The following is a 23457-nucleotide window of genomic DNA, read 5'->3' on the forward strand; positions in this document are numbered from 1 at the left end:
AAAGCATCATTTGTCTGAACCAGTGAATATATTTCAGGTTTAATCTGCTAGCATAGGTTGTCAAGTCAGGTTTTGTAATGTGAAAACAATTTATTTAAATCAACATCATGGTAGAAGACTCACTTAGTTCCTACTGAGTTTAAATTTTTGGTGTATTAAAAGTGCTGAAACCTCTCTGAAATGTTTTTAGGAGATTCAGAGTATAATTAACCAAGCGAATCAAACTATTAAGGATATTATGGAGAAACTACGAATCAAGTATTCAGAAATGTATACAATAGTTCCTGCAGATATTGAAACACAGTTGGAAGACTGCAAGAAAACATTACAAGACATAGAAGAGAAGGTAATAATTTGTGAAATTCATATTTATTTATTTGGAATGTTTTTACACTGTATTATTGCCATAACCACAAGTGTCAATTGAAATGTTAGTTATTATAAATGCTAACTTCACTTGTATTCCACACTTAGTAAAAATGTATAAACGACAGATAAATTGTATGCATTACCTCTGTATCCTTTTAAAATATTATAGCAATCAACCAATTAGGGTATAAAATTTATTTTAGTTAAGCTACAAGAAGAAATGGCAGATTCAGTAAGGCTAAGAAGCGTATACATTCTTTATACCTTCCAGAACACCACTGTTCTCTTTCCCTTCAATCTTATTCTTAAACTTGACCAATAGTGTTTTTTTTCCTCTGTTTCCCAAGAAATGTGAAACCTCATCATGGTATCATACACAGCTGGATGAGATGAGAAGTTCAAAACATATGTCTTTGTTTTGTGGGCATTTCAAAGCCATCAAGAAGTTCAACAAATACTTTTATAAACAGAGCTGCAGACATGACAGGGTATTATTAGTGCCATAATTCTTTATAGCAACCCCTGGAGCACTGTGGTGCCCTAAAAAACTTGCCAGTTAATGTAGATAACTAACATTTTCTTGGTATTTTCAGTATTCCCTAAGTATAATACATACAGAATAAATGAAATATTATTTATTTTTCTAGAGCAAAGCTGTCAAAGTTTTAAGAGGGACCGCAGGGTGTGAAACAAGAAGAAAATGAGAATCAGATTGGTCCATTAAGTTTGGGGTAAAATTCTAACCTAGAAGCATAGAATTATTGTTGTTTATATTGTTTATTCACTTTTACTGATTCTAATAAAAGAGGTGAAAAAGAACAAAATGTATCCTCTGTGGTGCACACTGCTTTCATGCTCCACAGTGATTAAGGAGTCTTAGTCCCATTTTCAGAAGTGACTAAAGCATTTGGAAGCCCAGGTTCTGATATGTATCAGTATAGGTATTTTGGAATAGAAGCATGATTTTTTTTACTGTAATAGCTATACCAATATACCTCCCTAATGAGGATGCTGTTATACCAATATAAGTTATACTCCTGTAAACTGTGCTGGTTAGTATAAGCATCTTTATACCAGTATAACTGCATCCACAGTAAGGACAGTGTACTGCTTTAACTACAGTGCTATAATTAATGTAGTACAATTTTTGTGTGCAGACTAGTCCTAAATGCCGAAGTCTCTTTAAAAAATTGGGCTTAGGTTCCTAAATCAGTTAGGCAATTTTGAAAAATTTACCACAACTTACCCAAAAATCATGGTACTCAATATCCCTATTTCTTGTTCCTGTGGAGTTCTGCTGAGAGAGATTCTGCACTTGGTGGGTTTTGGGCCTTAAAGTTATTTATTTTTGTAGTGACTCTGAGCATTAATATCGTGGAAACGTGTAAAACCTTGATATTTATTTCTCTGGCAAAACAGTGCTATCAGCTGGCAGATAATAGTTCAGTTTTGATTTTTCCGAGTGAGGCACTGGAGTGTGTCCTTTCCCTAGTACAGGTTGTATCTCTTACATTACTGGCCAGAACAGAAACCAGCAGACATGACCCGATATTGTACTATATTCTATTGATTTGTATTTAATGCTGTGTTCCACCTGTCATTTTAGTGGGATGAAACTGTTGAATGACCCATGAACTCCACACTATATTACTGTTGCTTCTCACAGCAAATCTAATTGTGCCCTTACAGTCTTATGTGACTTGTCAAGGAAGTAATACAAAGAGTTCTGAAACTTTTTGTGAGACATTATGAATAAAGAAACAGATCTTTGTTACCTGCGTAACTTTTCCCTTTACAATGACAGGTTAGCACCAAAATCTTGCAGAGCTCTCCTCATTATGTGATGAATAAAAAAGTAGAGAATATTAACAATGGCCTGCAAGCTGTTGAAAAGATGTTACAACACAAGAGTGAAAACATTGCAAATGCCAAGGAAATTCAAAAGGTAATGTCTCAAAAGTCCCCTTTCTGAGTCTGAAGACCATGGGTCCAGTTACTGAATCTGATTTAGGAGACTGTCAAGGGACCTTCCATTGTGTTTGCCTGCATACACAGAAGCATCTACTTGATGAATACTTTCAAAACCTTTCAGCTTACAGCAAAAGATTTTTTTTCTCATTTGCCTTGGGGATGAGTGACCCAGGGTAGATACAGAACATTCTGTACTAGCCATATGAGTTCGTAAACCTTTGCAAATTCAAAACTCACATGCCCCACACAGGAAACATAAATTAGATATGTATCTTGTCAGAATTAGGTCTGACCTTAATGGTTTTTTTACCATATTCCCATATGCAGACAATTTGGGATGTGCTAGACCTTTGGCATTACAAACTGAATGAACTGGACTCAGAAGTGCAGGATATAGCAGAACAGGATCCATGTCACGCACAGGAATGGATGGACAGCTTAATGATTCCTTTGCAGCAATACCAGCAGGTCTCACAACGTGCTGAGCGCAGAACCACACTCTTAAACAAGGTAAAGGCAAAGCTAGAAGTGTTTGGCTTAATAAAGGATCAGATATTAAAGTAGACACTATGGTTCAAATTCAGAAGTGCCTGCATGGCATAGGAGCCTAAGTCTCATTGCGGTCTCAGTGGGACTTAGGCTTCTAGGTTCACAAAGGTATTTAGGTGCTTAACTCCCACTGCTTTTAATGTGAGTTAAATACTTTTGAAGATCTTGGCCTAAGTGCCTAAATCACTTATAAAACTGGGAATTAAGCTCCTAAATCACTCAAGTGTTTTTGATCATTTTATCCTGCTTCTTTATTTCATAGCAAGGTTAATTTCACCAAACTCCACAAAAATATATTGAGCGTTCTTTAATTTTTCCCCTTAATGTGTTTCTGTTCAGAATATAGCTAAAAAGTCATTCAGCTAATCAGGCCAAACTCTGTTGATGTAAATCCTTATGAGTTCAGTGGATGACAGTGGAGAATTAGGCCTTCCATCTCTCACAGTTAGGGATTTCTCTCTGTATAAGTACGATATGGTCCTCACACTTCTTAATGGAATTATTCTCACAACACTCTTAAGAAGTAGGAGAGTACTATTCTCATTTTAAAGATAGACTTGAGGTAAATTAAGTGACTTGCCCAAGGTCACACACAAAGTGTGGCAGAGCTGGGGATTGAATTCAGATTTTCTGTTTTCTCAGTCAAATGTGCTAACCCTGATCTGAGCAGAATAATACCTCATAATTCAGAACTTACTAATAAATACAACTAGTCTTTCATTTATAAGGGATGTTAACTTCAGGTGTTATCGAACATACAGTTATGAGTATTTTTTTATAGGCTACTAGTAAGATGGAGGAATATGAGGAACTCTTGAAGAGCATGCAGTTATGGATAGAAACCACCAATCGTTTGTTAACTGTGGAGGCTGAAAATGACTCTGCAAAAGCCCTGAGTAAACATGCCAATGCCCTTCAAGTAAGTGTATATACAAAATTTCTGTACAGGGAACCCAAATTACAAAAACTACGTGGCTTATTCTAAGTACCTCCTGGTCATGTAGGTATGGATTTTGCACCAACAAATTTTTTAGGTACAAATAAGGAAGTCCACTGAAAATTTGAACTTCAGTGAAAAATGACCATAGTGATAAAAAATGTCAGCAGCCATATAACAATATGACACTTAGGGGATAGATGTGTCTCAGAAAATGATAAACTTTGTGTCCTGGCCTTTGTCTATTTGTTGCACTGCTTTACAGTTTATCAGATTTTACAAGTCATGCTGTTGTTTTTAGTAAACAGTGCATTGATCTAGAATTAGTAGATCAGTTTTTTGGTTCTTGTGCAGTTGTTAAAGCATTTTGAGATGAATTGTGATTCATAAATCAGTTTTCCGTATGGACTTTAAAGTGGACTGTGTTAAGCTATTTCAAGTGTCAGGTTTTTGTAACGTTATCAGAGGGAATTTGATGCCATGGGCAAAATGTTGGAAAGACTGGTTTCTGTATGTAAAATCTTAGTTCATAGAATCATAGAATATCAGGGTTGGAAGGGACTTCAGGAGGTCATCTAGTCCAACCCCCTGCTCAAAGCAGGACCAATACCCAACTAAATCATCCCAGCCAGGGCTTTCTCAAGCCTGACCTTAAAAACCTCTAAGGAAGGACATTCCACCACCTCCCTAGGTAACCCATTCCAGTGCTTCACCACCCTCCTAGTGAAAAAGTTTTTCCTAATATCCAACCTAGACCTCCCCCACTGCAACTTGAGACGATTACTCCTTGTTCTGTCATCAGGTACCACTGAGAACAGTCTAGATCCTTCCTCTTTGGAACCCCCTTTCAGGTAGTTGAAAGCAGCTATCAAATCCCCTCTCATTCTTCTTTTCTGCAGACTAAACAATCCCAGTTCCCTCAGCGTCTCCTCATAAATCATGTGCTCCTGCCCTCTAATCATTTTTGTTGCCCTCTTTTGGATTCTTTTCAATTTTTCCACATCCTTCTTGTAGTGTGGGGCCCAAAACTAGACACAGTACTCCAGATGAGGCCTCACCAATGCCGAATAGAGGGGAATGATCACGTCCCTCGATCTGCTGGCAATGCTCCTACTTATACAGCCCAAAATGCCATTAGCCTTCTTGGCAACAAGGGCACACAATTGACTCATATCCAGCTTCTCGTCCACTGTAACCTCTAGGTTCTTTTCTGCAGAACTGCTGCCTAGCCATTTGGTACCTAGTCTGTAACAGTGCATGGGATTCTTCCATCCTAAGTTCAGGACTCTGCACTTATCCTTGTTGAACCTCATCTGATTTCTTTTGTCCGAATCCTCTAATTTGTCTAGGTCCCTCTGTATCCCATCCTTACCCTCCAGCATATCTACCACTCCTCCCAGTTTAGTGTCATCTGCAAACTTGCTGAGGGTGCAATCCACACCATCCTCCAGATCATTAATGAAGATATTGAACAAAACCGGCCCCAGGACCGGCCCTTGGGGCACTCCACTTGATACCAGCTGCCAACTAGACATGGAGCCATTGATCATGACCTGCTGAGCCCGATGATTTGTCCAGCTTTCTATCCACCTTATAGTCCTTTCATCCAGCCCATACTTCTTTAACTTGCCAGCAAGAATACTGTGGGAGACCGCATCAAAATCTTTGCTAGAGTCAAGGAATAACACGTCCACTGCTTTCTCCTTATCTACAGAGCCAGTTATTTCCTCATAGAAGGCAATTAGGTTAGTCAGGCATGACTTGCCCTTGGTGAATCCATGCTGACTGTCCTGACACTTTCCTCTCCTCTAAGTGCTTCAAAATTGATTCCTTGAGGACCTGCTCCGTGATTTTTCCAGTGACTGAGTTTTGGCATGAGAAGGCATGAATTTAACCCAGAAGAATCATTTGCTCTCAGGACATGACTTTTTGTATAAAAAGTCATCAGAATGTCATTGCTGTGCCTGGGATTTTGCTAGTGGTATTGTAGCCTTCCATGGTAGGTTGTTCTATATTACAGATGGTGTAATCTGCCACAGGGGGAATATGAATGCAAAATTCTATGAAAGATTCACTGAGTCCTGTTAATCCAAGGATTACATTATTGCATTTAAACAAAGTCTTGGAATATTAGTATGTTTTGGGCTGGAAGGCCAAAGCATTTGAGAATGCAACAGAGGTTTGTATCTGAGCTGAGGTGCATCAGTGAATCAGGCAATCTAAGTGCCTCAAACATGGTGATGTTTTTATTTTTTTTTCTAGATGGCATTAGAAGATTCAGAACAAAAGCAACATCTTCTACATACCATCTATTCACAACTGGATGAGTTATCAGTAATCTTTGAAACAGAAAATATAGTGCAACAGATAAATGAAGTAAATGGTCAAGTAACATCTTTACAGCAAAAGATAGTGGAAATTCTTCCACAGATCCAGCACATGGCTGATGTAAGTCTGGGTAGTCTGAAAAAATAGCCTTTTATTGGTGTTTCATTAGATCGCATACATTATTTGCCATTAGAATGCAAGCATTCTCATTTTAATAATAGCAATAACATATAGATAAATGCATCATTAAAAAAAAATCCCAATGTGATAATTAAGCTGTAAAATTCAAGAGAAATAGTAAAATAATTTTGGGGGTATGCCTTCTGTCTCTATGTGGAGGAGAAATACAGTGCTTATTACTAGCTTATTGAAAGGGCTTGTTTCCACAGAGAAATTTGACAGCAGAACTATACTGTTATATAATTATTCGGCTTGAGTTACAGCAGAATAATAGTTGTGCATATGGGGTTTTATACCAATATAAGAGTGCCTTTTTCTGATTTAGCTCATACAGTTTCAAAGCAACATAGGCTAAATTGGAAAAAGACAATTTTATACTAGAATAACAGTGTCCACACAGGGTGCTGTGCAGGTATAATTATATCAGAATAGCTCAGCCGGTAAACTTCCGCATGCATACAAGCCCAAGAGTAGTTCATGTGTGACTTCAAGGTTATTTTGATTCCCTGCTCAGGGATTAAAACTATATCCTGACTAGCTGACCATTAATACCTAAATCCCTATGTGAGTTATGACAAGGAGCCTGCGAAAGACCATGTGATGGATAGCCACTAGCTTCTGGATCAGCAATACCTGTTGAATGTACTGTAAATGCAGCAGCATTCAATCTCTGATATTGTACATAATTATTTTTTAGTAAGATTCAGTTTAATACCTCTTTCTGATATGTTTCCAGTCAAAACATACTGTATAATACAAATTGTTTTATTTAATTAATTATTTATTTATGTTTGAAGGGCATCTTGAAAATATTTGTTATTAATATGAAACATTTAAATGAAAATCACACATTTTGTGATTCTAATTTGAATTAGAAGAAAATGTACTTCGATTAAATTATTGGAGTACAATGTATTTAGAATTTTGATAAAATTTAGACCTGGTAATTCATTAATTTATTTGGTATTTATTAAGATAACAACAGTAATAGACACAATAACAATTCATGTGGCTGTAAAATGAAATTTCATAGTCCACAAATATTTTGGATATTTCAAAACATCTAGGAGGTGGATGCCATTGAATCTGAAGTGAAAGTGATAGGGAAGGATGTTGCCAAAATTAAGACGATCTTGTCAACAGAAGATATATTAGATTTTTCTCCTAAGGAGCATCTTAGACATGGACAGGTGTGTATGTATCTTATTAAACCTTTCTTTCTTACATTGAATAAACAAATCAGCACATTTCACAGATATGAAGATGGCTTATTAAAGCAAACAAATTATTATGATGCATGACTTGGTTTTGAGGACAATAACTGTAAAATACTGAGTAGGTATGTTATGGAAATTGTGGCTGTAATTTCCATAACCCAAAAGCTGAAGGAACTTTTTCACAATTAAATTAAGCGGATTTGTGGTTAATGTGTGAGACTATGAGTTGGAACATCTGTGTTCTCTCTCTGCAGCAGATTTCCTATGTGATCTTGTGCAAGTTGTCTATGCTTAAATTTTCAGAAGTGCACATTAATTTTTGGTGTCTCCATTTCTGGAAACTTTATGACCTGATTTTCAGAGGTCACGTCCACACAAACTCTAGAGAATACCAACATAAACTGCAGGCAATTGGCACTTTGGAAAATCAGGCCCTAGGTTTCAGGCTGGACACTCAAAAGTTGAGGCAAAAGTTGATATTAATTTCTCTGTACCTTATTGTCCTCATTTTGTGAAATGAAGGTGATTATATTACCTCAAAAGGGCAAATTCATTTGTTGTTTACAAAGCACTTGGAGATCTTTGGATGGAAGAGTGTATATATGTGCAAAGTCTTATTATCCAAGTCCCTTTCAGTCTTACATTTCTATAATTCCATGATTATTTGTCAATTCAAGACTTTGTTGCTCGGATATTTTGGCCAGGATGTTCTGCTTTCCATCCTTGGGTACAATAAATCAAAGTTATAAAGATATTTTCTATTTATTTTTTCCCTGTGTCTACAAGCCACATTTTCAGTTCACCTACATGCAAAATTTGTGGATTCAGTTTAAGAGGAGAGCTGACAGTTTGGTCATATGTTTGCTGTTCTGTTACCCAATGGGCACTTGTAGCTGCTACAGTATATGGAGAAGTCAGTAATATTGTGAAGAAATAGTTCACCTTGAAAACAGTATTCTTCCTTCCTGATTTGTAGCCTTTATCCACATTAGAGAAATATACAAAACATTCCCAGTTATTTGAACACTTATGAACCATAATGTAGATAGGCTTCTGCTAGTTAGACCCATTTTCACCACCATTTTAGTGAAACCTGGTGAAAGCAAGTCTAGTGGTTGGATAACTTTAATGTTTCAATGAGCTCCATCAATTTCTGATGAAGTCTGTGTCACTCTGTGATAAGGTAATAAACAGGTCCAGCAACCTTTACACAGAGTCATGCAGATTTCACCTGAAATTGATGGAGATCATTGAATTGTTAAAATTACCAGCCGCTCAGTAAAACTATAGTACATTAGAATGACTTTCTGTCTGCACTTATTTATCAGGTAGAATATTCTATTCTAATTGCATATGCGTTTTCAGTAACATGCAGCATTTCCACCATAAGCCTCAGGTCCACAAGACAGACGGAAATAGTCCCAATGGCCCCTGTCCTGCAAGTGTCATGACACACTCCTCTCGGTTTGTACAGTCTCATCATATATTTTTTGAAAACATTCTGAGGTAAAAATTCTCTGAAGGTAAACTGAGAGAAGGTCCAAAATCAGTCCTGCATAATTTACATAAGAGAACTTTTTACAGCGTGACGAAAGTGATCATTGTTTCTTCTTCATAGCATATTCTGGTTATACTTATATTTTTAGGTTATACTTGGCCACATCAGTCCCTTGCAGAAGACCCTTACTGAGATACAGGGCTACGAAGGTCTGAAGTTACGAGGAATGAGAATGCAACCTCTCTCAGTCTTCAAAAGAACAGCCCAACTTCTGAAAGAACTGAAAATGTTAGAAAAAATTACCAAGGAACAAAATGAGCTCCTGGAGGTAGAGTACTTGCACTGACATCAGATTCATTTATTCTGAAATTTCATACAAAATTCCTTAAATTGGTGGCAATATTTTTGGGGACAAGACATGATTGTCATGGCAAGACCATAATACACTTGCCAGGCCTCTTATCTCTGTTTTTGCTGGGTAATTTAATACAAGGACAAAGCTTGCTGTAACTGTTGTGATGTTTATTTAACTTTGGAATTCAGCTAAAAGTGGTGCCAGTTTCTTTTTCCAGATAGATAATGCCTTGTGGTAGTTTTTGGTATTGCACAATAGTAGTGGCTTCGTTAATTGTCAAATTACTTAAATACCTATGCTCCCACAACCCAAGTCAAAGCAAGCTGTGGGTGCTCAGCACCGCTGAAATTCAGATCCTACATCTTTATACAGAACACAGCAATATTTTTGTTACATATAGCTAGCATTTAATAGTAATTTAATTACATTATCATTATTAAAATGTGAATAGTGCAAAATCTGTTGCCAAAGGAGTTATTTCTAAAGGATGTAATCTCTTCTTATCAGTAAAGCACAATGGGCCAGTTTCCCCCACTATAACTTGTACTGCTTATAATTTTGAAGCTGGACATCTCCTGACCTGACTTCATATTAGGTACTGCAACTAGACTTCTAATAGAGGTTAGCTATCCTGAGAAGCAGTGACTCTAAAAAAGATTTGGGGGTCCTGATGGATAATCAGTTGAATGTGAGCTCCCAGTGCCATGCTGTGGCCCAGAGGGCTAATGCAGTCCTTGAATGCGTAAATGAGAATGTCGAGTAGGAACAGAGAGGTTATTTTACCTCCGTATTTGGCACTGGTGTGACCACTTCTGGAATAGTCTGTCTAGTTCGGGTGCTCGTGATTCAAGAAGGATGTTCAAAAATTGGAGAGTTCAGAGAAGAGCCATGAGAATGATTAAAGGATTAGACAATATGTCAAGGAGCTCAGTCTGTTTAGTTTAACACAGGGAAGTAATTGTATATTATGAAGCTAAGTTTGCAAAGCACATTGAGATCCTCAGATACAAGATGCTATTCAAATGCAAAGTATTATTATTACATGGTTCCCATTGGTTCAGATGGGCCCTTAGGTATAAGTTTTCCGCTTTGAAATATGTTTTGCTTGTTGGAAGCTATATAATGTTTATGCTCAGCATTTCCATAGAATCCTAGAAATTAGAGTTGGAAGAGACCTCAGGAGGTCATCTAGTCCAACCCCCTGCTCAAAGCAGAACCAACTCCAACTAAATCATCCCAGCCTGGGCTTTGTCAAGCCAGGCCTTAAAAACCTCTAAGGATGGACTTTCCACCACCTCCCTAGGTAACCCATTCCAGTATTTCACCATCCTCCAAATGAAATAGTTTTTCTTAATATCCAACCTAGATCTCCCCCACTGCAATTTGAGACCATTTCTTCTTGTTCTGTCATCTGCCACCACTTAGAACAGCCTAGCTCCATCCTCTTTGGAACCCTCCTTTAGGTAGTTGAAGGCTGCTATCAAATCCCCCCCCCACTCTTCTCTTCCACAGACTAAATAAGCCCAGTTACCTCAGCCTCTCCTCATAAGTCATGTGCCCCAGCCCCCTAATAATTTTTGTTGCCCTCCACTGGACTTTCTCCAATTTGTCCACATCCTTTCTGTATTGAGGGCCCCAAAACTGGATGCAGTACTCCAGATATGGCCCCACCAGTGCCAAATAGAGGGGAATAATCACTTCCCTCAATCTGCTGGCAATGCTTCTCCTACTAATGCAGCCCAATATGCAGTTAGCCTTCTTGGCAAGGGCACACTGTTGACTCATATCCAGCTTCTTTGCCTTTATCTCCTACAAATCTAACTCAATCTTTAAATGAGATTTTTTCATTAGAAAACAGTTTGGAAAAATTGCATTTCTTGGCAACTTGGGTGTCATACTGTGCAGCAAAGACTCTCCAGTCCTGTTGTATAGGTTGAAACCAAGTGTAGTACAATATAAGTCTATTGTCTGGCAAAGATATTACAAAGGAAGAAGTGTATTAAAGCATGAACATTTTATTAACTGTGCATCAGAAATATAGTAAGTGCTCTGTTGTAAAGGCAGCCAGAATGGAAATAATGTGCTCTTATTTTTTTAAAAAACACTTGGCCATTTATTTTGAATACTTAACTGTGTAGGGGCATATGAATGTTTATTATGTATATATTACTCTCAGTTTACATAAATCACATGATATTGTAATAGAACAATCCTAATAATTTTATCATGATTAAATTCCAGCATAACAAAGCATAGTGAAATATAACAGAAACAAAAAGAAATTAGGTGCTGTTGGTTTGTAAATTCCTTGTGGTTAGGTCATCAATCAACTTACACCAAGGATTAATTTGACCCTTTGTCTTTGTATTTTGGCCCATGGAGTGCCATGCGTACCTGCAGTGTTATATAAATAACATTCAGGTTAGATGGTATAAAGAGGACAGTGGAGTGTCCTGGCTTCCCATATAAGGAAGACACTGTTCTCATGTTTTAAGATTAGGACTGTCAAGTAATTAAAACAATTAATCACGATTTAAAAAATTAATCGTGATTAATCACATGATTAATCGCATTGTTAAACAATAATAGAATACTATTTATTTAAATATTTGTGGATATTTTCTACATTTTCAAATATATTGATTTAAATTACAACACAATACAAAGTGTACAGTGCTCACTTTATTTTTTATTACAACTATTTGCTCTGTAAAAAAACAAAAAAATAGTATATTTCAATTCACCTAATGCAAGTACTGTAGTACAGTCTCTTTATAATGAAAGTTGAACTTACAAATGTAGAATTATGTACAAAAAAACTGCATTCAAAAATAAAACAATGTAAAACTTCAGAACCTACAAGTCTACTCAGTCCTACTTCAGCCAATCGCTCAGACAACCAAGTTTGGTTAGACTTTGCAGGAGATAATGCTGCCCACGTCTTGTTTACAATGTCACCTGAAAGTGAGAACAGGCTTTCGCATGGCACTGTTGTAGCCGGCATTGCAAGATATTTACGTGCCAGATGCGCTAAAGATTCATATGTCCTTTCATGCTTCAGCCGCCATTCCAGAAGACATGCATCCATGCTGATGATGGGTTCTGCTCGTTAATGATCCAAAGCAGAGCAGACCAATCCATGTTCATTTTAATCATCTGAGTCAGATGCCACCAGCAGAAGGTTGATTTTCTTTTTTGGTGGTTTGGATTCTGTAATTTCTGCATCAGAGGGTTGCTCTTTTAAGACATCTGAAAGCATGCTCCACACGTCATCTCTCTCAGATTTTGGAAGGCACTTCAGATTCTTAAACCTTGGGTCGAGTGTTGTATCTATCCTTAGAAATCTCATGTTGATACCTTCTCTGCGTTTTGTCATATCTGCTTTGAAAGTGTTCTTAAAATAAACATGTGCTGGCTCATCATTTGAGACTGCTATTACAAGAAATATATGGCAGAATGCATGCATCTGACGAAGTGGGTATTCACCCATGAAAGCTCATGCACCAAAATGTCTGTTAGTCTATAAGGTGCCACTGGACTCTTTGCTGCTTTTACAGATCCAGAGTAACACGGCTACCCCTCTGATACATGGCAGAATGTGGGTAAAACAGAACAGGAGACATACAATTCTGCCCCCAGGAGTTCAGTCACAAATGTAATTAACACATTATTTTTTTAACGAGCATCATCAACATGGAAGCATGTCCTCTGGAATGGCGACTGAAGCATGAAGGAGCATATGAATGTTCAGCAAACTGTCAAATATTGCAGATAGTGGTGCTGTTGTAGCTAAGTTGGTCCCAAGATATTAGAGAGACAAGGTGGGTGAGTTAATATATTTTATTGGAACAACTTTTGTTGGTGAGAGTGACAAACTTTCAAGCTTACATAGAGCTCACCCACCTTGTCTCTCAAATATTATAGATAGAATTTACCCTTTGACCTGCACCTCTCACCTTTGCTGCACAGCATGATTTATTTTTGCTAGTTGCAGGCTTAGCCTGCAACAATGAACTGAACTATGCCAAATAAAAGTAGGAAGGTTTTCTCATAAGGTATCATGAAACCAACAAAAAGGCAAAATCATCCAGTTTCTCTGTAATTTCTTTTTTATACAACTGTCCTGGTGAATATGATTAAATATGTCCGACTTCACGTTTTACAGCCAGAGGGAGCTGAATGCATAGATTTATTTTGTAATAAATAGTTATAGCCAAAGCTACTTACTCTGCTGCCAGTTACAGCTATGATACAGTATTTTTATGTCATTTTAGTTTATTTTTGTTTATGAGAAAATTAATAAAGAACTTGAAGACAATAGAATTCGGGAACACTGAATAAAATCAGCTCACAAATTCTTAACTTAAACCTAGGTACAGATATAGGAACATGGTTGTTTGACTTTCCAGTGGTTTGAATTCACTGCAATACTGATTAGTTTTTTTCTATATTCTACTAATCAATTGAAAATGGCTAATGAAAATTATCCTTTTACAGTCAATCATAAAAGAGACAGATGAATGCGAACAAGAAATTGAAAAGTTGAAGCAGTTCTTAAAGAACCAGTTGGGTGAACTGTCATATGAAAAACCATTGTTTCCTCAGACTGCTTCCTGTCCAGAGGCGAGTTTCATTATTTTCATTTTTTCTTTGACCTGTAGTGTATATCTCTGTGACCAGGACTTGCTTCTAGTTCTGCTCCTGTATGCTAATGTGGGGTAAACAGCAACACTTTTTTTTTTTCCCCTCCCAATTATTTCCCGATGTGTGAAGGGTAAAATAAGTAGGCAGATAGATTTCAACGCAGTATACACGACTATTCATGCATAAGATGACATGTACCAACTAGTGTTACACAGTTGTACCTTTAGTTTGTCAGTTAGGTATGTATTTTAAGATATATTTATCAGATCTCATGAGCTAAGCATTATCAAACACGGTCAGTATGTGGATGGCAGACCTCCAAAGGACATGCAGAGGGCTGGAGGAAGTGGTGTTGGTGAGTCAGTAGGCAGCACTTGTCTTGGGTTTGTGGTGCTCCAATACCCCAACATGGTTATTAGGAAGCAATGTGTGCTGATGTAGGCTCTGTTTTGTAGATGAGACATATAAGCAAAGTCCAGATCACTTGTGCTTATTGACGATGCAGTGGCACTTTCTGCAAGTATTGGGGTGTTTGCCCCAGTGTCATGATATCACAGGATTGGTCTCCACAGTGCCCCTTTGGGGTATGACTGGTTCCTGGACTCACCCAACCTCTGGTCCAGCGTTAGCATGGCACCAGCTGTGGGAGACTCAGCCTCAAACTCAGTCATGCAGGAGTCCACCCCTTCCTGGGCTATCAAAGAACCAAAGGGAAAAGAAGCACAAATTAACTAATACAAGCCCTGAACTGGCCTCCTTTCCTCCAGGAATCCTCTGAGAGGCTGTAGTCCTGTTCAGCATTGACAGGCGAGTCGCTGGTAATAGTCCCAAAGTAACTGTTCTGCATCAGGCCCACCTTCACCTCAGGGGGGCTCCAATAGGCAGCAGTGATTCAAGCAGTTCCTGCTCTCAGCAGAGCTTTCTCTAGGAGCTGATGACCGAAAATCTGTTCCTTCCAGGTCTGCCACCAGCTGATCCCGGCTTCTTCCTCTCCTTCAAGCATGAATCTCCTTGCAGTTGTGGCAGGACAGGCCTGATTGGGTGCAAAGCAGTTCAGTAACCATTACCTGGCCTGCGTGGGGTTTGTACACCCCATCACACATGGCTGTATTCCATGTTGGTTAATTATATTTTACTTTAAGTAAATTCTCTCTGCTCATGCAGTTAGAGTCTCTAGTTTCCACTTCCTATCCTAAACTGTTGTTCTGTGGCCTCATAAGCTGTTAGACACCCCAGCGGTGGTGGCTTTTTGTAGTGGATGAAGTGATTATATAATGGGCAAATTTTATTTTATTTTATTTTATTTAAAGCATGAAGGCAACATTAAGGTGTCAAATACAAACCTGCAAAACTTAGGAAATGACTGAGTCATATAAGTATAATAATTATTTAGAAAGTGCCTCTGAAGTACTTGGCCTGCTGCATATAGTCATGATAACGTTAAGGGTACGTCTACACTACGGGATTATTCCGATTTTACATAAACCGGTTTTGTAAAACAGATTGTATAAAGTCGCGTGCACGTGGCCACACTAAGCACTTTAATTTGGTGGTGTGCGTCCATGTACCGAGGCTAGTGTCGATTTCCTGAGCGTTGCCCTTTGCTTAGCTATCCCATATCTATCCCGTAGTTCCCACAGTCTCCCCCGCCCCTTGGAATTCTGGGTTGAGATCCCAGTGCCTGATGGGGCAAAAAACATTGTTGCAGATGGTTCTGGGTGCAGCCTCAACCCTCCCTCCGTGAAAGCAGCAGACAACCGTTTCGCGCCTTTTTTCCTGAGTGAACTGTGCAAACGCCATAGCACAGCAAGCATGGCCCTGCTCAGCTCAAGACCTCAATCGTGGACGTTGTAAACCCCTTGCACATTCTCGTGCAATCTATGCTGAACCAGGACCTGCAAAACCAGGCGAGGAGGCGGCAGCTACGGCAGCGCGGAGACGAGAGTGATGAGGACATGGACACAGAATTCTCTCAAACTGCGGGCCCCTGCGCTTTGGAGATCCTAATGGTGATGGGGCAGGTTCTAGCCATTGAACGCCGATTTTGGGCCCGGGAAACAAGCACAGACTGGTGGGACTGCATAGTTTTGCAGGTTTGGGACAATGCCCAGTGGCTGGGAAACTTTCGCATGCGTAAGGGCACTTTCATGGAACTTTGTGACTTGCTTTCCACTGCCCTGAAACGCCAGAATACCAAGATGAGAGAAGCCCTCACAGTTGAGAAGCAAGTGGCGATAGCCCTTTGGAAGCTTGCAACACCAGACAGCTATCGGTCAGTCGGGAATCAATTTGGAGCGGGAAAATCTACTGTGGGGGCTGCTGTGATGTAAGTAGCCAAAGCAATCATTATGCTGCTGCTACGAAAGGTTGTGACTCTGGGAAATGTGCATGTCATAGTGGATGGCTTTGCTGCAATGGGATTCCCTAACTGTGGGGGGGGGGACAATAGATGGAACCCATATCCCTATCTTGGAACCGGAGCACCAGGGCACCCAGTACGTAAACTGCAAGGGTACTTTTCCATGGTGCTCCAAGCACTGGTGGATCACAAGGGACGTTTCACCAACATCCATGTGGGATGGCCGGGAAAGGTTCATGACACGTCTTCAGGAACACTACTCTGTTTAAACGGCTCCAGCAAGGGAATTACTTCCCAGATCAGAAAATAACAGTTGAGGATGTTGAAATACCTGTCGTTATCCTGGGGGACCCAGCCTACCCCTTGATGCCATGGCTCATGAAGCCATACACAGGCGCAGCCTGGACAGTAGTCAGGAGTTGTTCAACTACAGGCTGAGCAACTGCAGAATGGTGGTAGAATGTGCATTTGGCCGTTTAAAGGCGTGCTGGTGCACATTACTGACTCGCTCTGACCTCAGCCAAATCAAAGTCCCCATTGTTATTGCTGCTTGCTGTGTGCTCCACAATCTCTGTGAGAGTAAGGGGGAGACCTTTATGGCAGGGTGAGAGGCTGAGGCAAATCACCTGGCCGCTGATTACGCGCAGCCAGACACAAGGGCGATTAGAAGAGCACACCAGGAAGCGGTGCGCATCAGAGAAGCTTTGAAAATGAGTTTCATCACGGGCCAGGGTATGGTGTGATTGCTGTGTGTGTTTCCCCTTGATGAACCCCCCGCTTTGATTGACTCATTCCTTGTAAGTAACCCACCTTCCCGCTTCGATGCCAGCTTGCTTTCTAAGGAAATAAAGTCACTATCGTTTAAAAATCATGTATTCTTTATTAATTCATTATAAAAAGAGGGAGAGAACTGACAAGGTAGCCCAGGTGTGGTTTGGGAGGAGGCTAGGAGAGAAGGAAAAGGCCACTAAAAAAAATTTCAAAGTAATGACAGCCTTTTGATTGGGCTGTCCATGGGGGTGGAGTGGGCGGGTGCACGAAGCATTCCCCCACACGTTCTTACATGTCTGGGTGAGGAGGATATGGAACATGGTGAGGGGTGAAGGTGGTTACACAGGTGCTGCAGCAGCACTCTGTGATCCTGCTGTTGTTCCTGAAGCTCCACCAGATGTCGGAGGACGTCAGTTTGATCACGCAGCAGCCCCAACGTTGCGTCATGCCTCCTCGGATCTTCCTGCCACCACCTCTCATCTCGAGCGTCCCTCCTGTCCTCACGTTCACTGGTATCTTTCCTGTATTTGATACCACATCCTTCCAGTCATTCAGATGAGCTCTTTCATTGCAGGTCACTTCCTTGATTTCCGAGAACATTTCATCTGGCGTTTTTTTTTTCCGCCACCTTATCTGAGATAGCCTTCGGGATGGAGTAGGGAGGCTTGAAAAATTTGCAGCTGCATGAGGGAGGTAAAAAACGGAGAGAAGTATTTAAAAAGATACATTTTACAGAACAATGGTTATACTCTTTCACGGTGAACAACACTATTCACCTTACATAGCACATGTGATTTCACTACAAGGTTACATTTTGCATCTTAATATTGAGTGCCTGCGGCTCTGGTTTTAGAGATCTCACAGACGCAGGTCTGGGCAGCAGAATTCAGCTTGCATGCGGCCATGGTAAGCCATTGTCTTTCAGCTTCTGCAGCCTTCATATACACAGTGCCCTCCTTTCCCAAATACCAAGCAAATCACGTTCAGTGCTGCTTCTTTCCTGTCAGCAGAAACACCCCCCCCCAATCCAGTTTTCTGGGATGATCGCATTACCGCCCCCTGCTCCCACCGCGTGGCTGGTATCATGGAAGATCACTGCTAAACACCCCACTTGCCCCCACCCACCGCATGGCTGGTAGCAGGGAAGATCCCTGCTAGCCAAATGCGAAAAAGCTCAGCGCCAATCCCCACCCCCCACCCCGTGCTTGGCTACCTGCAAGAAGGATTTCTTTTAAGCAGCAGGCAAACAGCCCAGTAGGAATGGCCATGTCTGTCCTCTTAATTAAATTCCTGAATTTCAACTAGGTTACCATGAAGGATATCACTCTCCTGAGGATAACGCAGCGAGATAAAGAACGGATGTTGCTTGAATGCCAGCAATCACCAGGACCATACGCAGCTAGGCTTTGTCATGTAATGATACCAGATTACTTGCCACATGCATGGCGTGGTCAAGTGTCCTACCATGGAGGACGGAATAAGGCTGCCCTGCCCAGAAACCTTCTGCAAAGGCTTTTGGAGTACCTCCAGGAGAGCTTTATGGAGATGTCCTTGGAGGATTTCCGCTCCATCCCCAGACATGTTAACAGACTTTCCCAACAACTGTCCTGGCTGCGAATGCATGCAAAGTCCTCAGGGCAAATTAATCATTGAAAAACGCTTGCTTTTAAACCATGTTTTATACTTACAAAGGTGCACTCACCAGAGGTCCCTTCCATGGCTTCATTGTCTGGGCTAGTGGCTTGGGAGGGCTGGGAGGATAATTCCGTCTGGGGGAGAAAAAGCTCCTAGCTGTTGGGGAGAACGGAGTGCTGTGTGCTCTCTGCAAGCTCATCCTCCTCTTCCTCCTCCTCATCTTCCCCGTCCGCAGAATCCTCAGTCATGGCTGAGATTATCACCCCCACGGACAGGGGTGGGGAACTGGTAGCGGACCCCCCTAAAATTGCATGCAGCTTAGCGTAGAAGTGGCATGTTTTCAGCCCTGCCCCGGACCTTCCGTTTGCTTCTTTGGTTTTCTGGTAGGCTTGTCTGAGCTCCTTAACTTTCACATGGCACTGTACTGAGTCCCTGGTGTGGCCTCTCTGCATCATGGCCTTGGAAATTTTTTCAAATGTTTTTTCATTTCATCTTTTGGAACGGAGTTCTGTTAGCACTGAATCCTCTCCCCATATAGCGATCAGATCCAGTACCTCCCATGCAGTCCACGCTGGAGCTCTTTTTCGATTCTCAGGAGACTGCTTTGTTACCTGAGCTGATGAGCTCTGCATGGTCACCTGTGCTGGTGAGCTCTCCACGCTGGCCAACCAGGAAATGAAATTCAAAAGTTCGCGGGGCTTTTCCTGTCTACCTGGCCAGTGCATCCGAGTTAAGATGACTTTCCAGAGTGGTCATAATGGTGCACTGTGGGATACCGCCCGGAGGCCAATACCGTCGATTTGCGTCCACACTAACCCTAATCCGACATTGCAATACCAATTTCAGTGCTACTCCTCTCGTCGGGGAGAGTACAGAAACCGGTTTTAAGAGCCCTTTATATCAATATAAAGGGCCTCGCTGTGTGGATGGGTGCAGGGTTAAATCGGTTTAACACTGCTAAATTCGGTTTAAACGCCTAGTGTAGACCAGGCCTAAGATGTCTACATTGTACATGTATAGACCACTACTAAATTCACAGCCCATTTTGGTCAATTTCACAGTCATAGGATTTTAAAAATCATAAATTTCATTATTTCAGCTATTTAAATCTGAACTTTCACACAGTTGTAATTGTAGAGATCTTGACCCGAAAAGGAGTTGTTGGAGGGTAGTAGGGTTATTGTATGGGTGGGTTGGGATATAGCTGCCCTTACTTCTGCATTGTCTTCAGAGCTGAGCAGCTGGAGAGCGGTGGCTGCTGGCCAGGAGCCCAGCTCTGAAGGCAGAGCCACTGCCAGCAGCAGTGCAGAAGGAAGGATGGCATGGGATGGTATTACCACCCTGACTTCTGCACTGGTGCATGCAGAGTTGGGCCCTCAGTCAGCAGCTGCCACTCTCCGCCTACCCAGCTCTGAAGGCAGCAGCGCGGAAATAAGGGTGCCATGGTCTGGTATTGCCAGTCTTACTTCTGCGCTCTGCTGGCGGGGTGCTGCCTTCAGAGCTGGACAACCAGCCAACAGCTGCTGCTCTCCAGCTGCCCAGCTCTGAAATCTGCACAGAAGTAAGGGTGGCAATTCCATGACCCCCCCTAAAATAACCTTGTGACTCCCCCCCCCCTTCAACTCCCTTTTGGGTCAGGACTCCAATTTGAGAAACGCTTGCCTCCCCCGTGACATCTGTATAGTGTAGGGTAAAAGCACACAAGACCAGATTTTATGGTGGGAGACCAGATTTCACAGTCAGTGATTGCATTTTTCACGGCCGTGAATTTGGTAGGGCCCTATACATGTATAGTACATAGGATTGCTAGTTAAACTTTTAAATGTATAGCTGGAGATATGTTCAATAGATTGAATGTATGGTGAGTTAATGTTAATCCTGATAGTGTGTCATTTCCTGACTCCTGTGTGAGTTAAATTAAGAACCTAAGTGTTGCCTCTTAATATAGATATTTTCTTGTCCTTTTTTAAAAGAAAAAAATCACCTGCTTAGTGGTAATAGTATTTCATTCGCTGAAGTAACCTTTGACTTTCATACCTCACTGAAGGCTTTGGAGTGGGGAAGTGGTGAGTTTACATCTCACCAGAGTGATTGCAGTAGAGGAGGAGTGAGCACACCACTTTCATGTTACTCTTGCTTGTCTCAAGACAATTTCCCAGCTATAGATATTAGCAGAGAAGTTGCATGCGGGCTTACGCTGCAAAGTCCACCTTTGCAATGGAAAAATATAGCAATGTCGTTCTTTTAACTACAACTTAGATAGTGCAGCACATTGCCAAATACAGGCAGTATTTCATGCTAAGGACTTTCTCCTGCCCTGATGGGGAGGCAGTTAGTGGAGGGTTTTGCTGCATGTGTTTCAGTGTGTCAGGAAAGGTGTATTTATGTCAGCAGCACTCTATCCCTCTCCGACAGAGCCAAAGAAAATTCTTCCTGCCCCTTAGTAATGTCTCCTACATGAGGGTGGGCTGTAATCCTATCAGATGCCTTCTGAGGCCTTCTATGCAAAGGCCTTGCTTATGTTCAGAAAATCTGTAAATGTCTTTCAGCACCAGTGCAGCTCCACTGGTCCTTTTAACAGCAGAAACTCTAGTGGAGACAGGGCCCATGATGTGTCATCTAACCTGGGTTAGTTATTTGCTTTGCTTTATTGATGCTCTGGGTGAGCAGCCTCTAGAAACAGGACTGATGCTGAATTTCAGGCCATTACATCAAAGCCAGCTGTTGTGCTTGCACTGCTATCTGCAGGCCTTGAACTGGGTGTGCAGCTGCTTTTCCCTGGCTGAACTCTGCGAACACTAGCTTTTTGTAGCTTGCAGTGCTGCTGCATACATTGTCAACAGTGAAGAGGAGAGAGCACCAAGGACATCCCTGCTCCTGTCTCTTGCGCTTCTTTGGCTGGCTTAGACACCCGAGGGATAGGGATGGGGCATCAGATAATGAGAGTATTGAGTGGAAGCTAGAGAATTATGGGAATGTCCGGTGTGAAGCAAGAGTCAATGGGACAGCCAGTCCCACTGTTAACACCACATGTGGGAGATGCAGGGCAGCTCTACTAAATAGACATGGAAGATAAAAATCCCTTCCTAAGTGTCACGCTGTGTGGAGTGTCTCACGACCAAGAGTGCTAACCTTAGCGCAGGCTGTCAGAAGCAGGGTAGACACCCCATACTGGTGTTACATTTTACAGTTAGATATCACCAACCCAGTAACAATTGTGAACTCCTAGAGCACTGTAATAGTCTTACCATGGAGTCACAGACAGTCCCCCTGGGTTCTCCAGTCTATCTTGCCACCCAGGCAAGCTGGACTTAGTGATAATGGGTTACCTATACCAAAGATCACAAAATAGTCAGGTTACTTCCAGTCCCAAGGGACCAATCAAATATCTCAGCTCAATTTGTATCTCAGATCTCATACCAAACACAACGCTTGTAGCCAGTCCTGTAATAAACTAACTAAAGGTTTATTAACTAGGAAAAACAAACAAGAGAGAGTTATTTACAGGTTAAAGCAATCAAACATACACACACAAATGAGTTACCATCTGTGGTTCCTAAAGATGACAGAAATGTAGTAATCTGTCATATCAAAATGTCTTTCAGGGTGGACCCAAGGGTAACCCCTGGGGATTTCTGCCTTAGTTTAGTGTGTCTGGCCCCGTGAGAGTTCAGACAACAAAGAGATGGACAATTTTCTGTTTTATCTTTTACATTTAGCCTTCCAGTCCATGAAACAAGCTCCATTGCATGTAGCATTTCTAAGATCTGATAAGGCCTTTGTATTGTGATGTTCCTTAATGGCTCATTGAATCTGGATAGGCTTCCTGAATGGGCAGAGGGGACAATTCCTGTGCGTGGGTTCACAAGTTCAGAGAAAACATTTTCAAAGTTATAAAGCAATACTTCCTTAAAACATGGACTACAGACATTATAAGTGAGGTTAATGAGTGCAACAATTTACAAGCACTTCATAGAGTCTAAACATTAATACATTCGTATAAGACTAATACCTATTTTGAACAAAACTAACAAACAGGTGAGCTGGTTTGGTTTCCAGCTGTCAGTTTGTTGGCACTCAGCTGATGCCTACAGATGTGGCAAGAGCTGGCACCTAGTCTGCCAGCATCACACTAGGGTCTGTTTTTCCCTGTTTTTAATAAAGATGATGCAGCCCTGAGCTACCCACCAGTTGATTTCTCCCTCATAAATACTTCTGTCTCCCTCTCCTCTCATTTCTGATAGAAAAGGCCTCTTTTATAGTTACTTTGTAGAGAAGTTTGTGGGAGCTATAGTCAAACCTCGCAATAACGTGTCCCGCCGTAACGCGAAATCGCATATAACACGATCATAAGTTGGCTCCCCTTTAAAGCCTAATACCAGTGGTCCCCAACGCCATGGCACCCCCCAGGACATTGATGTGCCCTTGCTTAGTGCACAGCAGAGAAGAGAAACCGCGGCCCAGCGCCTGCCAGGGACAGAGAGCACCGGCGCCCGCAGCCCTGGAGTTCTCTGTCCCTGGCAGGCGCAGGGCCATGGCTCCTCTTGAAGCCAGAGAGAAACTGCGGCCCCGTGCCTGCCGAGGACAAAGAGCACTGGCACCTGCAGCCTCGGAGTTCTCTGTCCCCAGCAGGCATGGGGCTGT

At 41.3% G+C, this 23457-nt stretch overlaps 1 protein-coding gene across 7 annotated transcripts in view; it reads left to right on the forward strand.

Annotated features, from left to right (window-relative positions):
- The window catches only part of SYNE2 (spectrin repeat containing nuclear envelope protein 2), a 268235-nt gene that overhangs the window by 130309 nt on the left and 114469 nt on the right, over nucleotides 1-23457 (forward strand). For all 7 annotated transcript variants that reach the window (XM_030558566.1, XM_030558561.1, XM_030558559.1 and 4 more), the window contains 8 exons: nucleotides 191-346; nucleotides 2174-2314; nucleotides 2668-2850; nucleotides 3671-3808; nucleotides 6089-6274; nucleotides 7402-7524; nucleotides 9198-9377; nucleotides 13902-14027. In XM_030558566.1, coding sequence (XP_030414426.1) covers nucleotides 191-346; nucleotides 2174-2314; nucleotides 2668-2850; nucleotides 3671-3808; nucleotides 6089-6274; nucleotides 7402-7524; nucleotides 9198-9377; nucleotides 13902-14027 — 1233 coding nt within the window. The remainder of the gene's footprint in view (nucleotides 1-190; nucleotides 347-2173; nucleotides 2315-2667; nucleotides 2851-3670; nucleotides 3809-6088; nucleotides 6275-7401; nucleotides 7525-9197; nucleotides 9378-13901; nucleotides 14028-23457) is intronic.

Source organism: Gopherus evgoodei, chromosome 4 (genome assembly GCF_007399415.2).
Source record: "Gopherus evgoodei ecotype Sinaloan lineage chromosome 4, rGopEvg1_v1.p, whole genome shotgun sequence".
Taxonomy (NCBI): Eukaryota; Metazoa; Chordata; order Testudines; family Testudinidae; genus Gopherus; species Gopherus evgoodei.